Source organism: Penicillium longicatenatum, assembly GCF_028827895.1.
Source record: "Penicillium longicatenatum strain IBT 33135 chromosome Unknown contig_6_segment0_segment0, whole genome shotgun sequence".
NCBI lineage: Eukaryota > Fungi > Ascomycota > Eurotiomycetes > Eurotiales > Aspergillaceae > Penicillium > Penicillium longicatenatum.
Window position 1 is genome coordinate 4,240,635 of NW_026643123.1, and position 18,945 is coordinate 4,259,579.

Genomic DNA, 18,945 nt, shown 5'->3' on the forward strand with positions numbered 1-18,945 from the left:
GCACTAGAGACAATGCAGGAGGTGATAAGCCATGAAAGAAGAAAAGAATCATTTTCTCTGAAGAAGATCCCTTAATGATCGGCCTCGCATGGTCACATCCGTGTCAAGATGGTGGGCGGCCCGAGGGTTGGTTCGTGTGGGTTTCTCTGTTCCACTCCCGTTGCGCGAGGAAGCGCTTGCAGATGTGATTCGGATTCCAGAATCACTTTTGAGTTTGAGAGCTAGGTATTGCAGATGACTGGGTTAATATTACCGCTTGGCTGGATGCGCCATTTTTGTGGAGCGCGATATGTCAGATGGAAAGATTAACATGCGGGGATGGTTTGGTTCCAGAATTGTCGACTTGGTTGTTGGTTGGTTAGTTTTTGGGGCTACAAACACGGAGGAAATTGGTTCATCAAGTCTTCCTTTACCGGAAGGATTCTATGGCTTTGTTTGCTGCATCGTATCATCGTATCATTTTACGCAAAGCTATAGTCCGAGGGGAAGCTCGGGTCGAAGGATCATCAAAGCCCCCAAGCCCCCGGTCGCATCACTTGGATCCATCAGCCATTCCTGTGGATCAACTAACTTCCCCTTAACGCTCTGTCGATGAAAACGATGCGAGGCTGCATCATAATGGTTGCTCTGCGTGGGATCCGACGAATCCTTGAGCAGTCATGCATCAAAGCGTCCACTCATAGCTGCTGACAAGGCCAAAGCTCCTGGGGATCATGCATGGCAGTGGAAATACGACTCGGTCGATGCAAGCCACCATGCATGGGAAAAATACCATTGCCGTGCACCGATCAAGTTGGAGGGCGTCAGGGTAAAAGTCCCTCGTCCAACTAGAATGAGCAACTGGGTGGATAACCTTGAAGAAATAAAGCAAGGCATGGGGTTAGGTCAGATCCAAATCACCTGAACACGTAGTCGCCCTATCGCCCTGTTGCACTGGAAGCTCTAGATCCACCACGATCGGTGGATTGAACTGCTTGCCTCCCCGGTGCGGCCAGCTTGTAGCCAAGATGGCGGCGTTGACAATGCAGGTCTCCCTTCTCAGCATTTGCACTGCCTGACCGTCGCACCAGTCCCCATCGCCGTACGCTTGGGTATCTGCGCTCAGAAGCGGAGCCTTGTCCTTCTTCTTGTTCGAATTATGTCGAGAATTCAGGGCTACATCGGCAGCTGACCCGAAAGAAGATGATGATTTCAACGCCTTGGTCGCAGGACTCAGATTCAGTTGCGAATGAGGAATCAAGGATGAAAATCCATCGTTATCCAAGCGCTCTCCCCGTTTGCCTGTCAGGTCGACCAGAGCCTGTTTTTTGCTACCCGGTGGTGGCAAGACCCCCTGAGTAGTAACGCCGCTGTTGTCAGACTCGATAAGCGTGCGCGACAGTCGCATCTGCTTCGGCCAACGAACACGCTCGTAGCCCCGATCTTCATGCACATGACCGCAAACAGCTAACGGCGGCCTGATGCGGCTCAGTGCCTGGCGAAGCGCATCGCACCCGACCTTCTTGCCCATCGGCTTCTGGTCGCAGTGAGATTTCGGTGGCGTATGCGTCACGACAATGTCGGTATCTGGGGGGATCTGGTCCCAGAGTGCTTTTGCGCCCTTGCCATTATCAAATCCAAACGCCCAGTTCCCTTCAAATTGCGAATATGGGGACCCGAACACTTTAAATGCGGTTTTTGATCCGTCTTTGTGAATCAGATTGATGACAGCGGCCTGATGTTGGAGGTAAATGACAGAAGGTGCTGCACTTGTGACCGCTTCGAGGCATTGTCTTGGATCTTCGAGCTGCGAGCCGTGAAACTCTTGTCCATGTTTCTCATAGAAACCGGGATCCAGAGTGACATCGTGGTTCCCTGGATAGATATTGGTCAGGGATCGAACAGATCGCGCAAGCTCTTGTCATGGCATGCACATCGACAAAATAATCAAAAACAACGTGGAACGCTCGAGCACAGGACCATTGGGTAGCGTGTCTCATTTATAACCAAGAGAAAATGAACTGACCAGCCACGATGATCTTCACTTCAAAGTTGGCCTTAGATATCCAATCCATCGTCCGGCGCACCTCGGCCAAACTTCCCTTGTTAGTCAAGTCGCCCGCATGTATCAGTACATCTCCAGCTGGGAGCTTAAACCCTGCCTCTGAGGGCGTGTAGCCATGCGTATCGGATATGCAGACGAAACGTGTCTTGCGAAGCATGACTTTTGGCGAGCCCAGTTTTCTATCTTCGTTTGTTATGTACGGATGTACCGATGAGAAGTAAAATTGCCGTCAAAGCTATGCACATCGGTTGATGTCGTCCAGTAACGGCGCTTGGAGCACAGACGAATAGGCTGGACTGGAACTGAAGTTCATAGGGCGTAGACGCATGGATACTTGAGAGAAAAACATATTGCTACTGGGGCTGGTGATGCATGGTAGTTAGAGATTAGTCATCGGGCCCAGTCTTTCAGGTGCTCATTGTGAGATTAACATTGAAAGATACGTAATGCGATAAAGGCAAATTGATTGTTGCATCAGATACAGTAGGACCTATTGGATGTCTCAGTACAAACTGCATGCTGCGAGTGAAACCTATTTGGGGTTATATAGAGAATGATTTACATGGAATAATCGCTCGTAGGTGCTTAGATTGGTACCATACATCAAATTTCAGGGCCACTTTAACCCTTGCCACCATCCATGATCAACGGGCTTTCTAGAACATAACAACCAGCCCTAAACCAGAGCCCTAATGGTCGATGGCTATTGGCACACACAATTGGGGAGTCAGTTGTCTTAGTCAGCAACATGATGGAAATGTGGGTCTTACATAATACACAGTGGGGAAGGATTGGTCAGGATTAGGGCGGTAGCCCTGACGGCTAGTCCACACACAGTAGTCTCTGATCAGGCTCGCTTAGCCTCTTCGCCTGCGATCCATCCGACTTCGTTGTGCGTGCCTTTGACTCCAACGACAACAACCGCCGACAACCATCCAACCCATACACACGGTGACAGAGCAGGATGTCCACCTTCGATTCAGTGGTGCGTTCTTTATTCCCTACACTCGATTTACGCCGCCCACCGTGGCATCGAATTCCAACCCATCTCGAATCAATAAATCGCTGACTTGAATGTCTTCAATAGGTCGTCATCGACGGCAAGGGACACCTCCTTGGTCGCCTGGCCAGCACTGTTGCCAAGCAGCTGCTTAACGGCCAGAAGATCGTCGTTGTGAGATGTGAGGCCCTCAACATCTCCGGCGAGTTCTTCCGCGCGAAGTGTACGTTCAAAACTCCACCTTTTACCGCTATGGTGTCCAAGTCCAGTCCCAGTCCAGCCCAAGGGGCAGAGTGTTTGCAAAAAGAGAAAGGAAACTGGGGAAGATGAGATAGGGATACGAAGACTTGGACAACCATGATGGATCTGGCCCAGTGCAGAATACTGACTCGAATTTCGATCTATAGTGAAGTACCACGCCTACCTCCGCAAGATGACTCGTTTCAACCCCACTCGCGGTGGTCCCTTCCACTTCCGTGCTCCTTCCCGCATCTTCTACAAGGCTGTCCGCGGCATGATTCCCCACAAGACCGCCCGTGGTGCTGCCGCTATGGAGCGCCTTAAGGTCTTCGAGGGTGTCCCCCCTCCCTACGACAAGAAGAAGCGCGTTGTCGTTCCCCAGGCTCTCCGTATCCTGCGTCTGCGCCCCGGCCGCAAGTACTGCACCGTTGGCCGTCTCTCCCACGAGGTTGGCTGGAAGTACCAGGACGTTGTTGCCAGGTGCGTATCACAAGCCCAGAACCGGGCCTATCTTGATTTTTCACCGTATATGTCACTAACACATTATTTCTACAGACTCGAGGAGCGCCGCAAGGTCAAGAGCAACGCCTACTACGAGCGCAAGAAGGCCGCTCGTCGCAGCCTTGCCAAGGCCGAGTCGGGTGCGAACGTGGACAGCAAGACCAAGACCCAGCTTGCAGAGTACGGCTACTAGATACCAGATTGAGTGCGGCCGGTTGTTGTGTCTTGAGTGACGGGTCTGGGTTCGGATCGCGGACGGTTTTATTTCAGCGAAACTTGAACGGCAAGCCGGTTCGACCTTGTTCTTATGGGCTTTGTCCCTCGTCTGTTTCAATGAATATCCACATTTGTTTGTGATGCACCATGGGGGCAGACTTGGGGGACCCGGTTCCTTCGGAATTTTCAAAAGCAGAAAAAACGGAGTCGCGGGATGAAAGGTTGTTCAAAATAGCTGGCTGTTGTCTCGCGCCGTGGCGGTTTAATCCAAAATTACAAAGTTCAACATGATCTTATGATGATGCAGGTTCATTACTACTATCACTATCTGGTCCGCCTTTAGTATAACGGTATCTTCTTCATGGACATGCTACCTAGGTGTCCTATATTCAACTGGGTACTCGACTGCCCCAAACCTCGACCTTGTTATCCCAAAGCCCAAAGCGCCTATCCCCAATACATTCGACTAGTCTATACACCAACTTGCAGTCATATTGCAGTCCGGATGGGCTTGGTCATCGGTCATCAATCGGAATATGGAAGAGTAGAGTGCCATGCGGATCTGGCCAAAACAAAGATTCAATCCAGAAAATCTCTATAAAATTACGAACCCACAGATAGTAAAGCCATGACAATTGTGGCCTGAGTCTTATGTTCAATAATTGTGTGGTTCAGTATGGAGTACATAGATCCCACAACGTAGATCCCACCCGAGGACTAGTTCCCGAAGCCGGCCCGCAAATAACCAGTAACCTAGGTTAAGGGCATTACTAAATCGGAGGGCTCACCCTTCCCCGCATTTCTCCAACACCAAAACTCGCCCTTTCTTTGGCCCGTACCTGCACTCTACAACATTGTGTAACACGGAGCTTTTGTCCTTCACCTGGCTACAGGTTCCAGAATGTCTGGTGTTAAATCTCGACTCTCGAGTGTGCTCGCCCATCTCGCGCCGAATACCGCGGCTCCATTTGAACATAACTTCAATCGGCATACGCTCTCGCCAACATTTTTCCTTCCTAGGGCGGCAGCTATCGAACCTGATGTAAGGGGTCAATTCATCTTACCTTTCGGACTAATCAATGTCTTCTTAGACCTGAGAATGACATCACTAATCAGATGAGCAATTGTAGGCGGAAGCGATCTACCATGTGACGGCCGATAATCAGATTCTCCGCCGAACGTACAAAGAGACCGCGGCTCGAGCATGTGGTTTGGCATACTATCTCAAGAAGCACGGGCTTCGAAGAGTGGGAATCCTTGCTACTAATACTCCGGCGTTTCTGGAATCGATTTTCGCAGTTGCGGCCGCGGGCGCGATCAATGTTGGTAAGAACCCATAGTTGGCCTATTTACTAGATGAAACGAGCTAAAAGGTCTTCAACAGCCGTCAACTATCGACTCAAACAAGATGATATAGCTTATATCTTTGAGCACGGAGACGTGGACATGATCATCGTGGACAAAGAATTCGAACCACTACTTGCAACTTATCGATCGCAACATCCTAATGTTCCCTTTCTGGTGGACGATGATAAGTTTAGCAAGCCCTGGGAGGTGATTGGGAATGGGGACTTCGGCACTGCTATCGAAGAAGGCTGGAAATATGACCAGGAAAACGGACAGCACAGATGGGAAGGACTAGAGAGTCAGGCTCCCGACGAAGATTCTGTTGTGGCACTTGCCTATACTAGTGGAACAACTGCGCGTCCCAAGGGAGTGGAGTTCACCCATCGTGGCTGCTACCTGGCAGCATTGGCGAATGTGATTGAGTCTGGTCTGAATTCCGATAACGGACGAGCTAAATATTTGTGGACGCTACCCATGTTTCATGCAATGGGTTCGTTTAAGCCCAAGAATCCTTCGCAGAGCCAACCACTAACTTTATTGATAGGATGGACATTCCCATGGGCTGTGACAGCTGTTCGTGGAACTCACTATTGTCTCCGCAAGATCGACTACCCAGAGATCTGGAGATTGCTAAAGGAAGAGCAAATAACTCATTTCAATGCCGCACCGACTGTCAATACCCTCCTCTGCAATGCTCAAGAAGCTGAGAAACTGTCTCATTCTGTGCGCGTCACGGTGGCTGCTAGTCCTCCAACGGCGCATCTGTTTGAGCAAATGACGAATCTCAATCTCCACCCCGTCCACGTTTACGGTATGACGGAGACTTACGGGCCGATCACCAAAGGATACTATTTGCCACAGTGGGACCAGATTCCCTTGAAAGAGAAGTATCAGAAAATGGCTCGCCAGGGCCACGGTTTCATCACGAGTCTTCCCGTCCGGGTGATCAAAACTGATGTGCCCGAGGGAACAGTTACCGATGTCCAGCGAGATGGCAAAGAGATCGGTGAGATTGTATTTGTGGGTAATATCTGTGCCCGCGGCTACTACAAGGATTTCGAGGCCACTCGAAAACTGTTTGCCGGGGGTGTATTGCACTCTGGAGACTTGGCTGTATGGCACCCGGACGGCGCCATTCAAATCCTCGATCGTGCCAAAGATATTATCATCAGTGGTCAGTACCTATCCATAGATAATATGTCTCAATCCGAAAAGCTAACATGACATAGGTGGCGAGAATATCTCCTCTGTTGCCCTTGAATCTATGTTGGTTACCCATCCCGATATCCTCGAGGCCGGTGTGGTCTCCGTCCCAGATAGCCACTGGGGTGAACGGCCGCAGGCCTTTGTCACGGTAAAGCCAGGGAAAAGCTTGGAGGGCCTTGACGTAATTAGCTGGGCTCGCAGCTCCAGTGATATTAGTAAATTCATGATACCTCGGGAAGTGGTCGTGGTGGCTGAGTTACCCAAGACCAGTACAGGCAAGATACGCAAGAATGTGCTGCGAGAGTGGGTGAAAGCGCCTGAGAAAAAATGACTGGAATTTCATCATAAATCAGCTTAGAGAGGTTTGAATTTTGATCGAGAACACGTGAAGACAAATAATTGTTTCCAGGGAATACTTGAACATTCCAACTATATTTGCATGACTTCATTGGTGATTACAATTATATATCCATCTCGTGGGGGGATTCATCATCAGCCATCAGCCGCACGAGATCAGATCAAGGGACTCGTCACATCAGTAATTCTCTCCGAAACCTAGGGCTGGTAGTCATCCATAATCTATTTTTATTTTTATTTTAATAGTAGCCCATTTCCCCTCATTTAGTACCAAGTCAACTAAACCCTGACCATCTTATCGCTCGATAAGCAGTGGCTTGGCACTCCACGAACCGGCCCCATTGCCTCATCTTCCCCCTCCATTTACCTCTCCCCTTTACACCCTGCATTCAGGCGATCTCCAAACCAGGGGGTACATCTGCAGGCACTATTGCCCTGTGTCATAAACATTTCGGAACGCCACTCCCTTCGCTGCAACTACGCGCTGCGGATCCCACGCTACATCATCACCTTTCCTCTCGATCGGGTTACCGAGAGAAAAGGCCCAATCAAGCATCCTTTGTCAACAAATCCAACCTTGGAACAAAGACTGGGACTGGCGACCCTGCAACTAAATCCCCTAGAAGGACCCGCTGTCCACCCAAGTTCTTTGCTGCATCCTCTAGTCTGCACACGCACACCGCCCGTGCAGACATCACTCTGCGAGTGATGAGACCCTAGCCCTGCGACGATCCCAAGCCACCGTATATTGGATTTTCAACTCTTGATCCCAACTCATAAAGGCTGCCAAAATGCCCCGCCAACGACCTGCTGCTCGGATGCCGAGCGAAGCACCCTCCGAAACCTCATCCTCAACGTCACCGGAACGCGCCGCAGATGACGACACAGACTTCTTCATGGCCCAGGCCAACGATTCACAATCTTCGATTGGTGTCGCCAATTTTCGAGACCTCCGAGTGCAGAATAGCCAATCTGTCCCAGTATCCCCGATCGGCCGCCTCCCGCCCGAGATCCTGATCGCGATCTTCTCTAAACTGGTGTCCCCGGTGGACATGCTGAACTGCATGTTAGTCAGCCGCAACTGGGCTGCCAACTCGGTCGGAATCTTATGGCACCGACCATCCTGTGGTAACTGGGATAATTTGAAGAGCGTGGCGTCTTCTGTGGGCAACCCGGAGAGTCTTTTCGCATATGCAGACCTCATCAAGCGGCTCAACCTGTCCGCTTTGGCGCGTGATGTCAGCGATGGGACAGTTGTTCCCTTCACCCAGTGCAAGCGCATTGAGCGACTGACTTTGACCAACTGCTCCGAAATCTCGGACAAGGGTGTCTCGGATCTGGTTGAGGGTAACCGGCACTTGCAAGCGCTGGATGTCTCAGATTTGCGACACCTGACTGATCACACACTCTATACGGTATCAAGGAACTGTCCGCGTTTGCAGGGTCTCAATATTACCGGCTGCAACCGGGTGACTGACGAATCGCTTCTTGTCGTATCACAAAGCTGTCGCCATATTAAAAGATTAAAGCTCAACGGCGTTACTCTCGTCACCGATCGGTCCATCCTATCTTTTGCAGAGAACTGCCCAGCGATCCTGGAAATTGACCTCCACGACTGCAAGCTGGTGACCAGTCCATCAGTAACAGCTCTCATCACCACCCTTCGTCACCTCCGAGAACTGCGCCTCGCACACTGTATTGACATCGATGACTCGGCATTTCTAAATCTACCAGAGGGTAGAACGTTTGACAGTCTACGGATCCTAGATCTCACAGCATGTGAGGAAGTGAAAGACGATGCTGTGGAGCGCATCGTTAATGCTGCACCTCGGCTACGAAACCTGGTACTGGCCAAGTGCCGCTTCATTACAGATCGCTCCGTACAAGCCATTTGTAAACTGGGCAAGAACCTTCACTATGTGCATCTAGGCCATTGCTCCAATATCAGCGACGTTGCGGTCATGCAGCTCATCAGAGCTTGTAACCGTATTCGATACATCGACCTGGCTTGCTGCAACCGCCTGACTGACGCCAGTATACAGCAGTTGGCCAGCCTCCCCAAGTTGCGACGTATTGGTCTGGTCAAATGCCAAAATATCACAGATTTGAGCATCAAGGCATTTGCACGCCGTCGAAGCAGCCCTTCGATCAGTAATCTGGAGCGTGTTCACCTTAGCTACTGCACTGGGCTTACCATGAATGTAAGTTGTATTGTGCCTTTGTCTGAATGTCTCATGCTAAAATTAGTCCTTAGTCTATTCGGCCTTTGATCAACGAGTGCCCACGGCTCACTCATTTGAGTCTAACAGGAGTTCCGGAGTTCTTGAACCCAGCTCTCACAAAGTTTTGCCGAGAAGCGCCACCGGAGTTTACGCAACAACAGAGAGACGTGTTCTGTGTGTTCAGTGGGGATGGTGTGTCCCAACTCCGGGACTTCTTGAACCGAGATGAATGCGAAGCCACTATGTATGATGACGATGACGAGTTGGACGAAGATGCGGGTCAGATGACCGGTCTTATGGACGCTACTGGCATTAACGACGAAGATTACATCGATGTCGAAACACTTCCATGATTGATACCCCCTTCCCTTCTTGTTCGTCTCATTTATCATACAGGAGGCTCTTTATCAGTTTGTTTCATCGGTTGTTTCCCCCCCCACACTTTTCGTTCCCTCCATTCTACAGGGCCATCCAAATGCCAGGCTCAAAAATGAGGATCAAACAGAGGTCATACTTCCACCCATATGAGCGAACATTACCCTCTGCGTTACTTTCTACGTTACCCATTAGTATCGGTATTCGGAAATGCATATTCTCTGTTAGCGAACGGGAGCAAATGATTTTATTCACATTCTAGTGGATTATGCGAAATTATCAGATTTATGCACGGACATGACTTATGCTTTCGTCCATTTGTAGTTGTGTGATCTGTATCCGTAGGAGTTAACTGTAGATTGGCGTTATCAGTGCCTTAAATCGGCGGCAACATCCGAGCTCCTCTCCCCGCATTCTTGCTCCAACTTCAACCTCCTTCGCAAAGCCACTTGGTGCACCCCCTCCATGGCTTTCCCAAAGGCCAAAAACCCCCTGGCCTTTGCGCCATGGCCGGTTACGATCATCATAACTGTGGTGTATCTGGCCCTACTCATCCCTGTGATTGTCATCCACGAAAATGTCCCGTCCGCACCACGAACAAGCCCAAAGGGCCTGGACCTGACCGAAGCTTGGTCAGACCTGCAGACTCTGACCGAAGGCTTCCACCCGTACAATTCTCACCAAAATGACGAAGTCCGATCTTGGCTGCTTTACCGCATCAACGCCATCCACTCATTATCCGTCGCGACAGCCAAAGCCGCAAATGAGACTACACCGGAAGTCTTCGTGTTCGACGACCTTACTTCGAACCTGACTTCGATCGACGGACATACTGGCGTGTACTTTGAAGGCAATAACATTCTCGTCTACATCCGTGGCTGGGAAGATAAGCAAGAGAACTGGTGGGAGACCGGTAAAACTCCGGCAGGAAAAGGTGGTGTACTCGTCAACGCGCACTACGACAGCGTCTCGACCGGATACGGTGCCACAGATGATGGCGTTGGCGTCGTGACTTGTCTCCAGCTTATACGGTACTTCACGACGCCTGAGTATGCGCCGCGCCGTGGATTGGTGGTGCTGTTCAACAACGGCGAGGAGGATTACTTGAACGGCGCACGCGCGTACAGTCAACACCCGATGGCCAAGTTCGCGCATACATTCGTCAACCTTGAGGGAGCAGGGGCTGGTGGCCGTGCTACGTTGTTCCGGAGCTCGGACACGGAGGTTACGCAGGCATATGCGAAATCGAAGTCTCCCTTCGGGTCGGTTTTGAGTGCCAACGGGTTCCAAAAGGGGCTTATCAAGAGTCAGACGGATTATGTGGTTTTCCAGGGTATGCTGGGTCTGCGTGGACTTGATGTTGCCTTTTTCGAACCCAGAGCTCGATATCATACCGATCAAGATGACTCGCGGCACACCAGTATGGGCTCATTGTGGCATATGCTGTCTGCTGCTGTTGCCTCGACCCAGTATTTGGTTTCAGACTCGAGCGACCGGTTTGATGGCCGAATTCGGGACGATGGCCTTGTGCCGAGCGGGACAGGTACTGATGCCGTCTGGTTTGATCTCTTTGGCAGTACATTTGCCGTGTTCCGCGCGCATACGCTTTTCGCGTTGTCGGTGACTCTGCTGATTGTGACGCCTTTGACGCTGCTGGTCACTTGCATTGCTTTGTCCAAGGCTGATAAGATGTATCTATTTCGTTCTTCTGTGCGGGTGGACATCAGTGACGAAACAATACCGCTTCGAGGCCTGCGGGGCTTCTTCCGGTTCCCATTTCTCATTGCTATCCCCACAGGCGTTACGGTAGGTCTCGCTTACTTGGTTACGAAGATCAACCCCTACATTGTGCACAGTAGTACATACGCCGTATGGAGTATGATGGTTTCTGCCTGGGTCTTCTCAGCCTGGTTCGTGTCCTGCGTTGCCGACTTTTTGAGACCGTCGGCATTCCACCGAGTATACACCTGGACTTGGATGTTTGTTCTGACTTGGGCTTTGCTGGTCGTTGCCACTGTCTATGTGCACGAGGAAGGGCTTGCTGGTGGCTACTTCATGCTCTTTTACTTCGCTGGTACCTTTTTGGCAACCTGGATTTCGTACCTTGAGCTCTTCTCTCTCCCTACAAAGTCGGAATACCTCGGGTATACGGCTCAGAGCTCTCGGCGACCCAGCGGATTTGGCACTTCGTCTGGAGATGAGCACCAGGATGAGGATGAGACTGAGGGAGAACCGACAGAAAATACCTCCCTGCTTCGTAACCAGCAACGGACTACATTCGCCAACTATGTGAATGTTGGTGGTCATGTCGACGAGGACGAGGACGAGGAGTATGATCCTAACGTGTATGGACACGAACAGAAATGGAGTGCTTCAATGCCGAGTTGGACCTGGATCCTGCAGTTGCTTCTCACCATTCCTATCGTTCTGATGCTGGTGGCCCCGCTCGCACTTCTGTTGACGAGTGCTCTTCACCAAACGGGTCAGGATGGTAACTCTCAGCTGTTTGTGTACATTTGCATCGCCAGCCTGACAGTCGTGCTATTCATGCCGATACTACCATTTGTCCACCGCTACACTTACCACATCCCAATCTTCTTGTTCCTTGTTCTACTTGGCACTCTCATCTACAATCTTGTCGCATTTCCGTTCTCAGATGCCAATCGCGTCAAACTTTACTTCTCGCAGCAAGTTGATTTGGATCTCGGAAACTCAACCGCCTATCTGACTGGCGTGCTCCCCTTCGTGGAAGATGTGGTTCGAGGTCTTCCCAGTGCCGGTGGTCAGGCAGACTGCGTTTGGAACGACGCTCTTAGCCGTTCGCAGTGTTCTTGGACTGGTCCAGAGCCGCATGTCGTTCCCAGCGAATATGTCTCCAGTAATTCGCCTTCTCCATCCTCAGACTGGGTCTTCTTCACTACAGAATCTACCGGAAAATCCTCCGTGCGCTTTGAGATCTCAGGTCAGAATACCCGCTCCTGTCGCATCACTATGGACGGCCAACCCGTCAAGAATTTCAACGTTCTCGGTAGCTCTGAACCCGATCACCGCTTCCTCCACCCATCTCAAGATGGTATCCATGAAATACGGTTATGGAGTCGCACCTGGCAGAACAAGTGGACCGTGGACGTTAACTTCGCCGAAAAGGAGAATGATACCACTACTGCGGACGCAGCCTCGTTCACAGGCCGTGTTTCCTGTATATGGAGCGACAATAATACCCCCGGCCTGATTCCTGCTCTTGACGAGCTGAGGAAGTTTGCTCCTTCTTGGGTTGCTGTGACTAAGTTGACCGATGGCCTGGTAGAAGGATACCGGAAGTTCGAGCTGAAGCAAGCTAGCTTTGGAGAAACTAACTCGCTGTGAGATTTTTGTATCTTTCTAGGTGATTCTTTTAGTCTTTATATTGGTTTTACGTCACCACAAGACCTTTCGTTATTGGGCGGTATCTGTCTACATCATGTACGCCATATTCATAGCAATAATCATTCTTTCGGTGACAACAAGCATTTGATTTTATTCCTACTCAAAGTAGCATTTTTGACGCTGTCATAGTACGACAAAAAGAGATGTTGACCACGCTCTGGGGCTCCAATGCATCAGCCATCGTCATACTCCAACACAGTTTTGCCCTAATGACAAAAGACCATGGAGTCTCACGACAGAGATTATATCTGTTTTGTATCCATCCAATCATCCATGCCTATTTCCAAACGCTTACTGATAATTCGAATTTCTCGAAACAGCCAAGAAAGCAAGCGACCATAGCTGCAGAATATCGGATTCTAGCAAAATCAGCACAATTCTCCCCATGACCCATGAAACAAAGAGAAAAAACCCCAACTCACCAGTCTGACCCGAAAGCCCAGGCGGCGGTGGCAAGTCAACCAACTGCGCCAACTGAAACTTTCCATCCCCATAAACCCAAGACCACATCTCCGTCGAAAGCTGCTCATCATTCAACTCAATAGAATCCCAAAGCGCATTATACGCAGCTTTAACGTTATCGAATATCGAATCATCGGTACAAAAATCCGGCACAGCCACAACCCTCTCCTCTGCATTCTTCGAAGGCGCGGAGAAGTTTGCTCTAACCTCGCACCGCCCCATCTGCAACTCAAGACCCTTCGCCATCATAGCGAGCTGCCAAGACCAGACAACCGTACCATGATAGGCGCCGGTAGTCCAGTTCTGAGCATAAACGACATCCCCACCGAAAGCCGGGTTCGCGATTAACATACCCACATCAGTCATTAATCCAGCCGGGAACGTGCGGCGGATATTTGTCGCGGTTGCATTCAGGAATCTGGATAGTTGGGCGTTGTTTGTTGTGTTTAGGAGGTAGTGACGGAAACAGTCGTCTGTGTGCATCACTTCCACCTTTGAGAGGTTGTTATTGCCATCTAGAGCCAGGGCGTAAAAGGTGACGTCCGTATCAATTGATGAGGTTTGATCCGGGCCCGCGAACGCGGACGCGTTTTTGTATGATTTGACCAAAGTTTGTGCTTGAGATTGGGGTACTGACACTTCGAAGAACTGGAGAGTTTGATCTTCCCATATTTGGGCGTATTGATCTGCTAGTTGGCCCCATTGCTTGTTTCTGTAGATGCCTCCTCGGGCGAGGGAGGCGATGGAGCGGAGAGCTGCTGGGGCAAGGGCTGTGTTTACGTCGAAGGGGATGCGGCCTCCGCCGATGCCTGTCAATGTTAGATCTTGTTTGTGAATGGAAGAGAGGGATGTGTGTACCGAACTCGCTATCTCGCCATTGGCCGACGACTTGGTCTTGTTTCAGGTGAATTAAGTTATCTTTTGTTTGGTTTTGGGCAAATGGAGCTGTGAGGCGCATTATGCGCTCGGCGTTTATTAGGGCTAGTTGGCCCCAGGTTAGATTTTTGTTTGCTGCGTTGATGGATCCGGCCTTTGTGCTTTGAATTCTATGTTAGACCGAGCTTGATGGAAGAAGGTTTGGGAGCTTACTTGAAGAACACAGAAGCTCGCTTTTGACCAACTGGGTTGTTTAGGAAATATCGCTGCATCAAGACGGGCAGATAGTAGTCTGGGTCGATCTAGACACTGTTAGGGACTACACAGTAGGTATGGAGTAGAAGAATAAATCTCGCAAGAACGGACAAAAGGGTACAGACCATTCCATAAGTGCAGATCATGGCGCTACTAGTGATGTTATCTTGCATATTGGTCCAGGTCGCGTAGTCACTAGCCATTGTCAGTATGCGGTTATAAGTGCAGAGCGAAGAACTCACCCAATAGTTTCTTCATGGCAGACACTGCCGTCAGTCCGGTTGGTACGCTCCAACACAGCCCCCAGAACAGCTTCCATAGCGGTTCCATTTCCATTGCTCAGGACAGGCTCCAACAGAAGCGCAGAAATCATTGAGTCACGCCCAAAATACGTCAGAAACCGCCAAGCACCTGCAAGCAATTTTTCCGAGTACGATAGGAAAGAAAGCGCAGTTGTCTGATCAGGCATCTCGGTAGTGAGATGGGCTGACTCATTGTTTAGCACTGCATCTGGATTCAATGATGCTAGCTGGGGATAATTCAGTTTTGCCGTGAAAAGATACTCGCCTGCCTCGAATGCCAGTGTGCGGTCAGCAACCGTGACAGTAGAATCACCGCCGATGGCACCATTAACCCATGGCTGGAAAGAAAGACTCGTGGTAGTAACGTTATCGAGCCACTGTCGCTCGACCGAAGCGCTTCCATCGCTGTTGGAAGTATACTGAATAGCATTCTGAATTTCTGGATAGAGGATACTAGCACCCTCTACGAAATCTCGGATCGTGCGAATACTTCCCAATATGGGCAGAGAGAGGGTAGCAGAAGAGTTGAATCTTATGACCCCCTGAATACCCACATTGGGATAGTTGCTTGTTGAAGAAGCATTATACACCGGTGCTAATGGACTGCCGATTGTCGAGTTCACCAGCTCCACTGACAAAGTTCCGTTGACTTTATTCTCGGGTGTGAAGAAGGTGCATATGCCACTGTTACCCGCGGGCCAGGCAATGATCAGACGTGGGCCGATGGTGGATAGGTTGCTGTCAGGCAAGGGACTAGTGACCACCGCCTGGGCAGCGACATTACAGTCGGAGTAAAAGTAGTTACTATAGGGCGGGTCACTCAAAGACAGTGTCGAAGCTGAGTTGGTGCATAGTGGTGCAGAAGAGCGAGAATGGAGGTGCTAAGACTTGCTTAATGTGGGATGAAAGTGAATATCATGGTTCTGCGCCACTTACTACATCACCACTTGCTATAGCGGCGGTTGCGGTTATGCCCAGGAGGGAGAGCTTCAATCGACTCTTCATGGTGCATTTATTTGAATCTGGGGATAGGAAGGATGGTATGGTCATGGACTATTTATGCCGTGCAATGTAGTAATGGAATGGACCTGAAGGTGGAGCATGAGGAAAAGTGGGTCGGATTTCCCCACGGGGAGTCGCAGGTGGAAGGTTTAGGTTCCCGATATTTCTCCGCGCCATCGACGTCGGTGTGAATCTATACCGGACTTGGAAGGTCTTTAGAACCGTGAAGCTTAAGTCAAATCCATTAAGCTTATTTAGCGTCGCATTGACTCGGATGTTAGTTTCCAAGAGAGTCTTGATCCACTATACCTTCAACTTTGACATTCTGGGCGACTTCACAAAGCACGTGGAAAGGGAAGTTTTTTTTTTTTTAATTATTTGGCTCTTCTTTTTCATTTCTCGACTCTTTCACTCCTCGAAATCTTGCACTCCTCACTGGTGCACTTGCCATGTCACATTCTCCATGTTGTATGGTCTCCTGCACAACACAGCTCACAAGATTGCCGGCACGAAACGGAAGCCACACCAAACCTACCTGGAAATATGCCTCCAAACGAATGCTCAAGTCTGTGACTGTGCTTTCCTCAGGTAGCGGTCGCGAGGTTTTCTGAGCAAAAATTCCTTGGAAGGACTTGGTATTTTTATCAGGCCATACCTCCGCCACACGCAGACGTGCCGATACTTAGATTCATTGCAAGCAAAAACACAACCCCCGTACCAAGAGTCTGTGGAGTGAGTTGAAGACACAGCAAACTCGAGTCATTCCTCACGGACTTCATGCTAGGCCAATGACTTGATCAAGTATGGGAAAGTTATAGACAGAGCAGAAAGTCTCGCCAACGAGCTCCATTACTACATCAATCAACCCCGCGCCTGAACGGGGTTATAATTTGGACTGTTAACTGTGGCGAGGCCACCATTGGACCGATTTCTTCAATGAAACATGGACCCTTTAAGATTGGAAAGGAGTCCACTGAATTTCTCCTACGGGATATTTTTACCTTGGCCCCGGGGAAGCTGCAGTATGCCAAGGATGCCCTGACGGATGATTATGAGATTAGGTTTACGCATTTTGATTTCTCATTACGGGATATTTCTTGTTGAGGGGGACCGTGTTACGGCTGTCTCTTGGCTGCTGGGTTGATGCAGGGTGGTATCCCGGGTGCTGGGAGCATGTCATTGCGCAGGGGCTTCGAACACCGCTGGCTGACATCTCGGAGTATCTTTCGCGAAAATCTTCATATTAGGAGGGATAGGGGGGCATGAACTTTCTTTGGGAGACATCAAGGCACTAGGTGACTCGAAATCCTTGCAGTATCAAGCTATCTATCTCGAAGTAGAATAAAGTAATCTAAAAGACATAAATACAGTATCTACCGGAATGATTGAATATCGGATAATAACTAATACGTATATTGAACAAACTCAAAGGGAAAGGACCACTCCGTAGAGTTCCATCCGCTAGGTATCATAAGCGCATATATACAAAACAGAATTAAAATGACATCTAAAATTCGGGAATCCTTCAGGGAGTACGAATTCAATACTCCACTTAGATATGGCTATACCATGAAGATATGGAAGCACACGGATAACCGAGGTTTCGAGGGCCGGGCGCAGAGCCGGGTGCAGAAGTAGCGCAGATGGGGATGTCTCTCATCGCAGTCGTACTTCGGAGGTAATAAGCTGATGGGATATCACTAGTCACAAGGACAAGGGGCGTATCTCATATAAGTCATGAGTCATAAAGGAGAAAATACAACAATGCTTCGTAGACCGAACCCGTTACCCTGGTTTCCGTGGTTTTTCGGATAACCGAGACGAGTGTCGCTGGTATCGAACAAAAGGATTCGTGAAATCGATTGGACGCACGGAGTGTGTGTCGCAAGAGTCAGAGGAGTTGGTGGGAGGCGAGTGCTCAAACATGGCGATGGAAATATCGTCTGCGTCCATCCAGTCTGGAGTCCGGGTGATGAATGCTGGAGCAGCGTGGGTGATGTCGGAAGGAACACGAGTCGCGTCGACAAAGTCGGGCAGATTTTCGGGTCCAGAAAAGGATTCGGGTTTCCAGACGTGGTTATGGACTAGGTGGACGAGTTTACCTAGGACGGCGAATTCGAGCTTCAATTTAATGCTGTAAACGGCCCCCTTCAGCATAGTTTCCATGATATAGTAGTCCTTATATTCCGCTACCAGTAGTCCCAGGTCCAAGATGATGATGATTGTGTTGATAATGAGAAGCTGCCACTGGATCTTGCGCTTGGTGCGATCCGGGTCGAGACGTAGCATGCGCACCGTTTCCCAGATGTATAGACCCGAAATGATAAACTCTTGAATACAAAAGCCGGTCATTTGTATTTTTTCCATCACATTATATCCACGGATCCATGGGCCGTTGGGTTTGGCCAGGTTGGTGCCGTAGGTTAAGACGGTGGTTGGGATATGCAGCGCGATGGCGTCGACAATGATCATGGCTAAGACGCGTCGTAAGACCCGATGGTTCGATATCACCAGATGCAAGCGTGAGTATAAGACAATCGACTGGCCCGTAACCATACACCACCATCCGATGGTGAGTAAAGTGACCGGAAACCATGTTGCGGAGGTGAGGTCGAAAAATTTCATGAGGAATCCCAGCGAGTATGGGACCAGACCGAGCGAGGAGGATATAAGTAAGCTCCAGAAGTATAGGCCTCGATATTGTGCAAAGGTCACGAAGAGGAGGGTGACGAGCTCAAATGCATTATACCAAGTGACTCCTGCCAGAGTCGCGATGGTGATCTGCATCCCCAGTGAGCTGCCTTTGGCGCCGCCGGTGATGCCCTCGCCGGCGGCGGTTATATTAACCATGGCGGATCGTTGTTATGGAGGGTGCATTCTGCGTGGAGGATGTGAAAGGAAGGAATTAGGTGAGAATAGATTTGATATGTGGAGAGAAACAAGCCCTGGGCGCAGGGTTGCGGGGGCGGAAGAGGTCAATGTGGACGTAAAACCAGATCGGAAATGACCCGGGGGGGGCTTAAACAAAGTGCAGGATTCGATTCCTGCGCCATCCTATTTTGGTATATTACTGTACGGAGTACTCCGTATTGATTTGGGATTGCAAAAATTCTT

General features: G+C 49.9%; 7 protein-coding genes across 7 annotated transcripts; 4 read left to right on the forward strand and 3 right to left on the reverse strand.

Moving 5' to 3' along the window:
* Positions 1 to 880: 880 nt before the first annotated feature.
* On the reverse strand, positions 881 to 2,201 carry N7484_009777 (metallophosphatase domain-containing protein; the record flags this gene model as incomplete). Its single annotated transcript, XM_057120164.1, has 2 exons — positions 881 to 1,854; positions 2,006 to 2,201. The coding sequence occupies 2 exons, from the start codon at positions 2,199 to 2,201 to the stop codon at positions 881 to 883; spliced, it is 1,170 nt and encodes a 389-aa protein (XP_056969719.1).
* An 807-nt stretch (positions 2,202 to 3,008) lies between these two features.
* Positions 3,009 to 3,978, forward strand: N7484_009778 (60S ribosomal protein uL13; the record flags this gene model as incomplete). Its single annotated transcript, XM_057120165.1, has 4 exons — positions 3,009 to 3,029; positions 3,132 to 3,267; positions 3,452 to 3,764; positions 3,840 to 3,978. The coding sequence occupies 4 exons, from the start codon at positions 3,009 to 3,011 to the stop codon at positions 3,976 to 3,978; spliced, it is 609 nt and encodes a 202-aa protein (XP_056969720.1).
* A 924-nt stretch (positions 3,979 to 4,902) lies between these two features.
* N7484_009779 (putative AMP-binding domain protein) lies at positions 4,903 to 6,885 on the forward strand (the record flags this gene model as incomplete). Its single annotated transcript, XM_057120166.1, has 5 exons — positions 4,903 to 5,043; positions 5,132 to 5,327; positions 5,386 to 5,838; positions 5,893 to 6,522; positions 6,578 to 6,885. 5 exons carry the CDS (start codon positions 4,903 to 4,905, stop codon positions 6,883 to 6,885), a joined length of 1,728 nt encoding a protein of 575 aa, XP_056969721.1.
* Positions 6,886 to 7,702: 817 nt separating this feature from the next.
* N7484_009780 (putative ubiquitin ligase complex F-box protein GRR1) lies at positions 7,703 to 9,486 on the forward strand (the record flags this gene model as incomplete). Its single annotated transcript, XM_057120167.1, has 2 exons — positions 7,703 to 9,112; positions 9,166 to 9,486. The coding sequence occupies 2 exons, from the start codon at positions 7,703 to 7,705 to the stop codon at positions 9,484 to 9,486; spliced, it is 1,731 nt and encodes a 576-aa protein (XP_056969722.1).
* Positions 9,487 to 9,973: 487 nt separating this feature from the next.
* On the forward strand, positions 9,974 to 12,874 carry N7484_009781 (M28 family metallopeptidase; the record flags this gene model as incomplete). The annotated part of the gene is made up of 1 exon (XM_057120168.1): positions 9,974 to 12,874. The coding sequence occupies one exon, from the start codon at positions 9,974 to 9,976 to the stop codon at positions 12,872 to 12,874; it is 2,901 nt and encodes a 966-aa protein (XP_056969723.1).
* Positions 12,875 to 13,225: 351 nt separating this feature from the next.
* On the reverse strand, positions 13,226 to 15,834 carry N7484_009782 (uncharacterized protein; the record flags this gene model as incomplete). The annotated part of the gene is made up of 7 exons (XM_057120169.1): positions 13,226 to 13,293; positions 13,357 to 14,205; positions 14,255 to 14,433; positions 14,486 to 14,574; positions 14,653 to 14,722; positions 14,770 to 15,710; positions 15,766 to 15,834. 7 exons carry the CDS (start codon positions 15,832 to 15,834, stop codon positions 13,226 to 13,228), a joined length of 2,265 nt encoding a protein of 754 aa, XP_056969724.1.
* Positions 15,835 to 17,616: 1,782 nt separating this feature from the next.
* N7484_009783 (uncharacterized protein) lies at positions 17,617 to 18,681 on the reverse strand (the record flags this gene model as incomplete). The annotated part of the gene is made up of 1 exon (XM_057120170.1): positions 17,617 to 18,681. The coding sequence occupies one exon, from the start codon at positions 18,679 to 18,681 to the stop codon at positions 17,617 to 17,619; it is 1,065 nt and encodes a 354-aa protein (XP_056969725.1).
* Between the last annotated feature and the right edge of the window lie 264 nt (positions 18,682 to 18,945).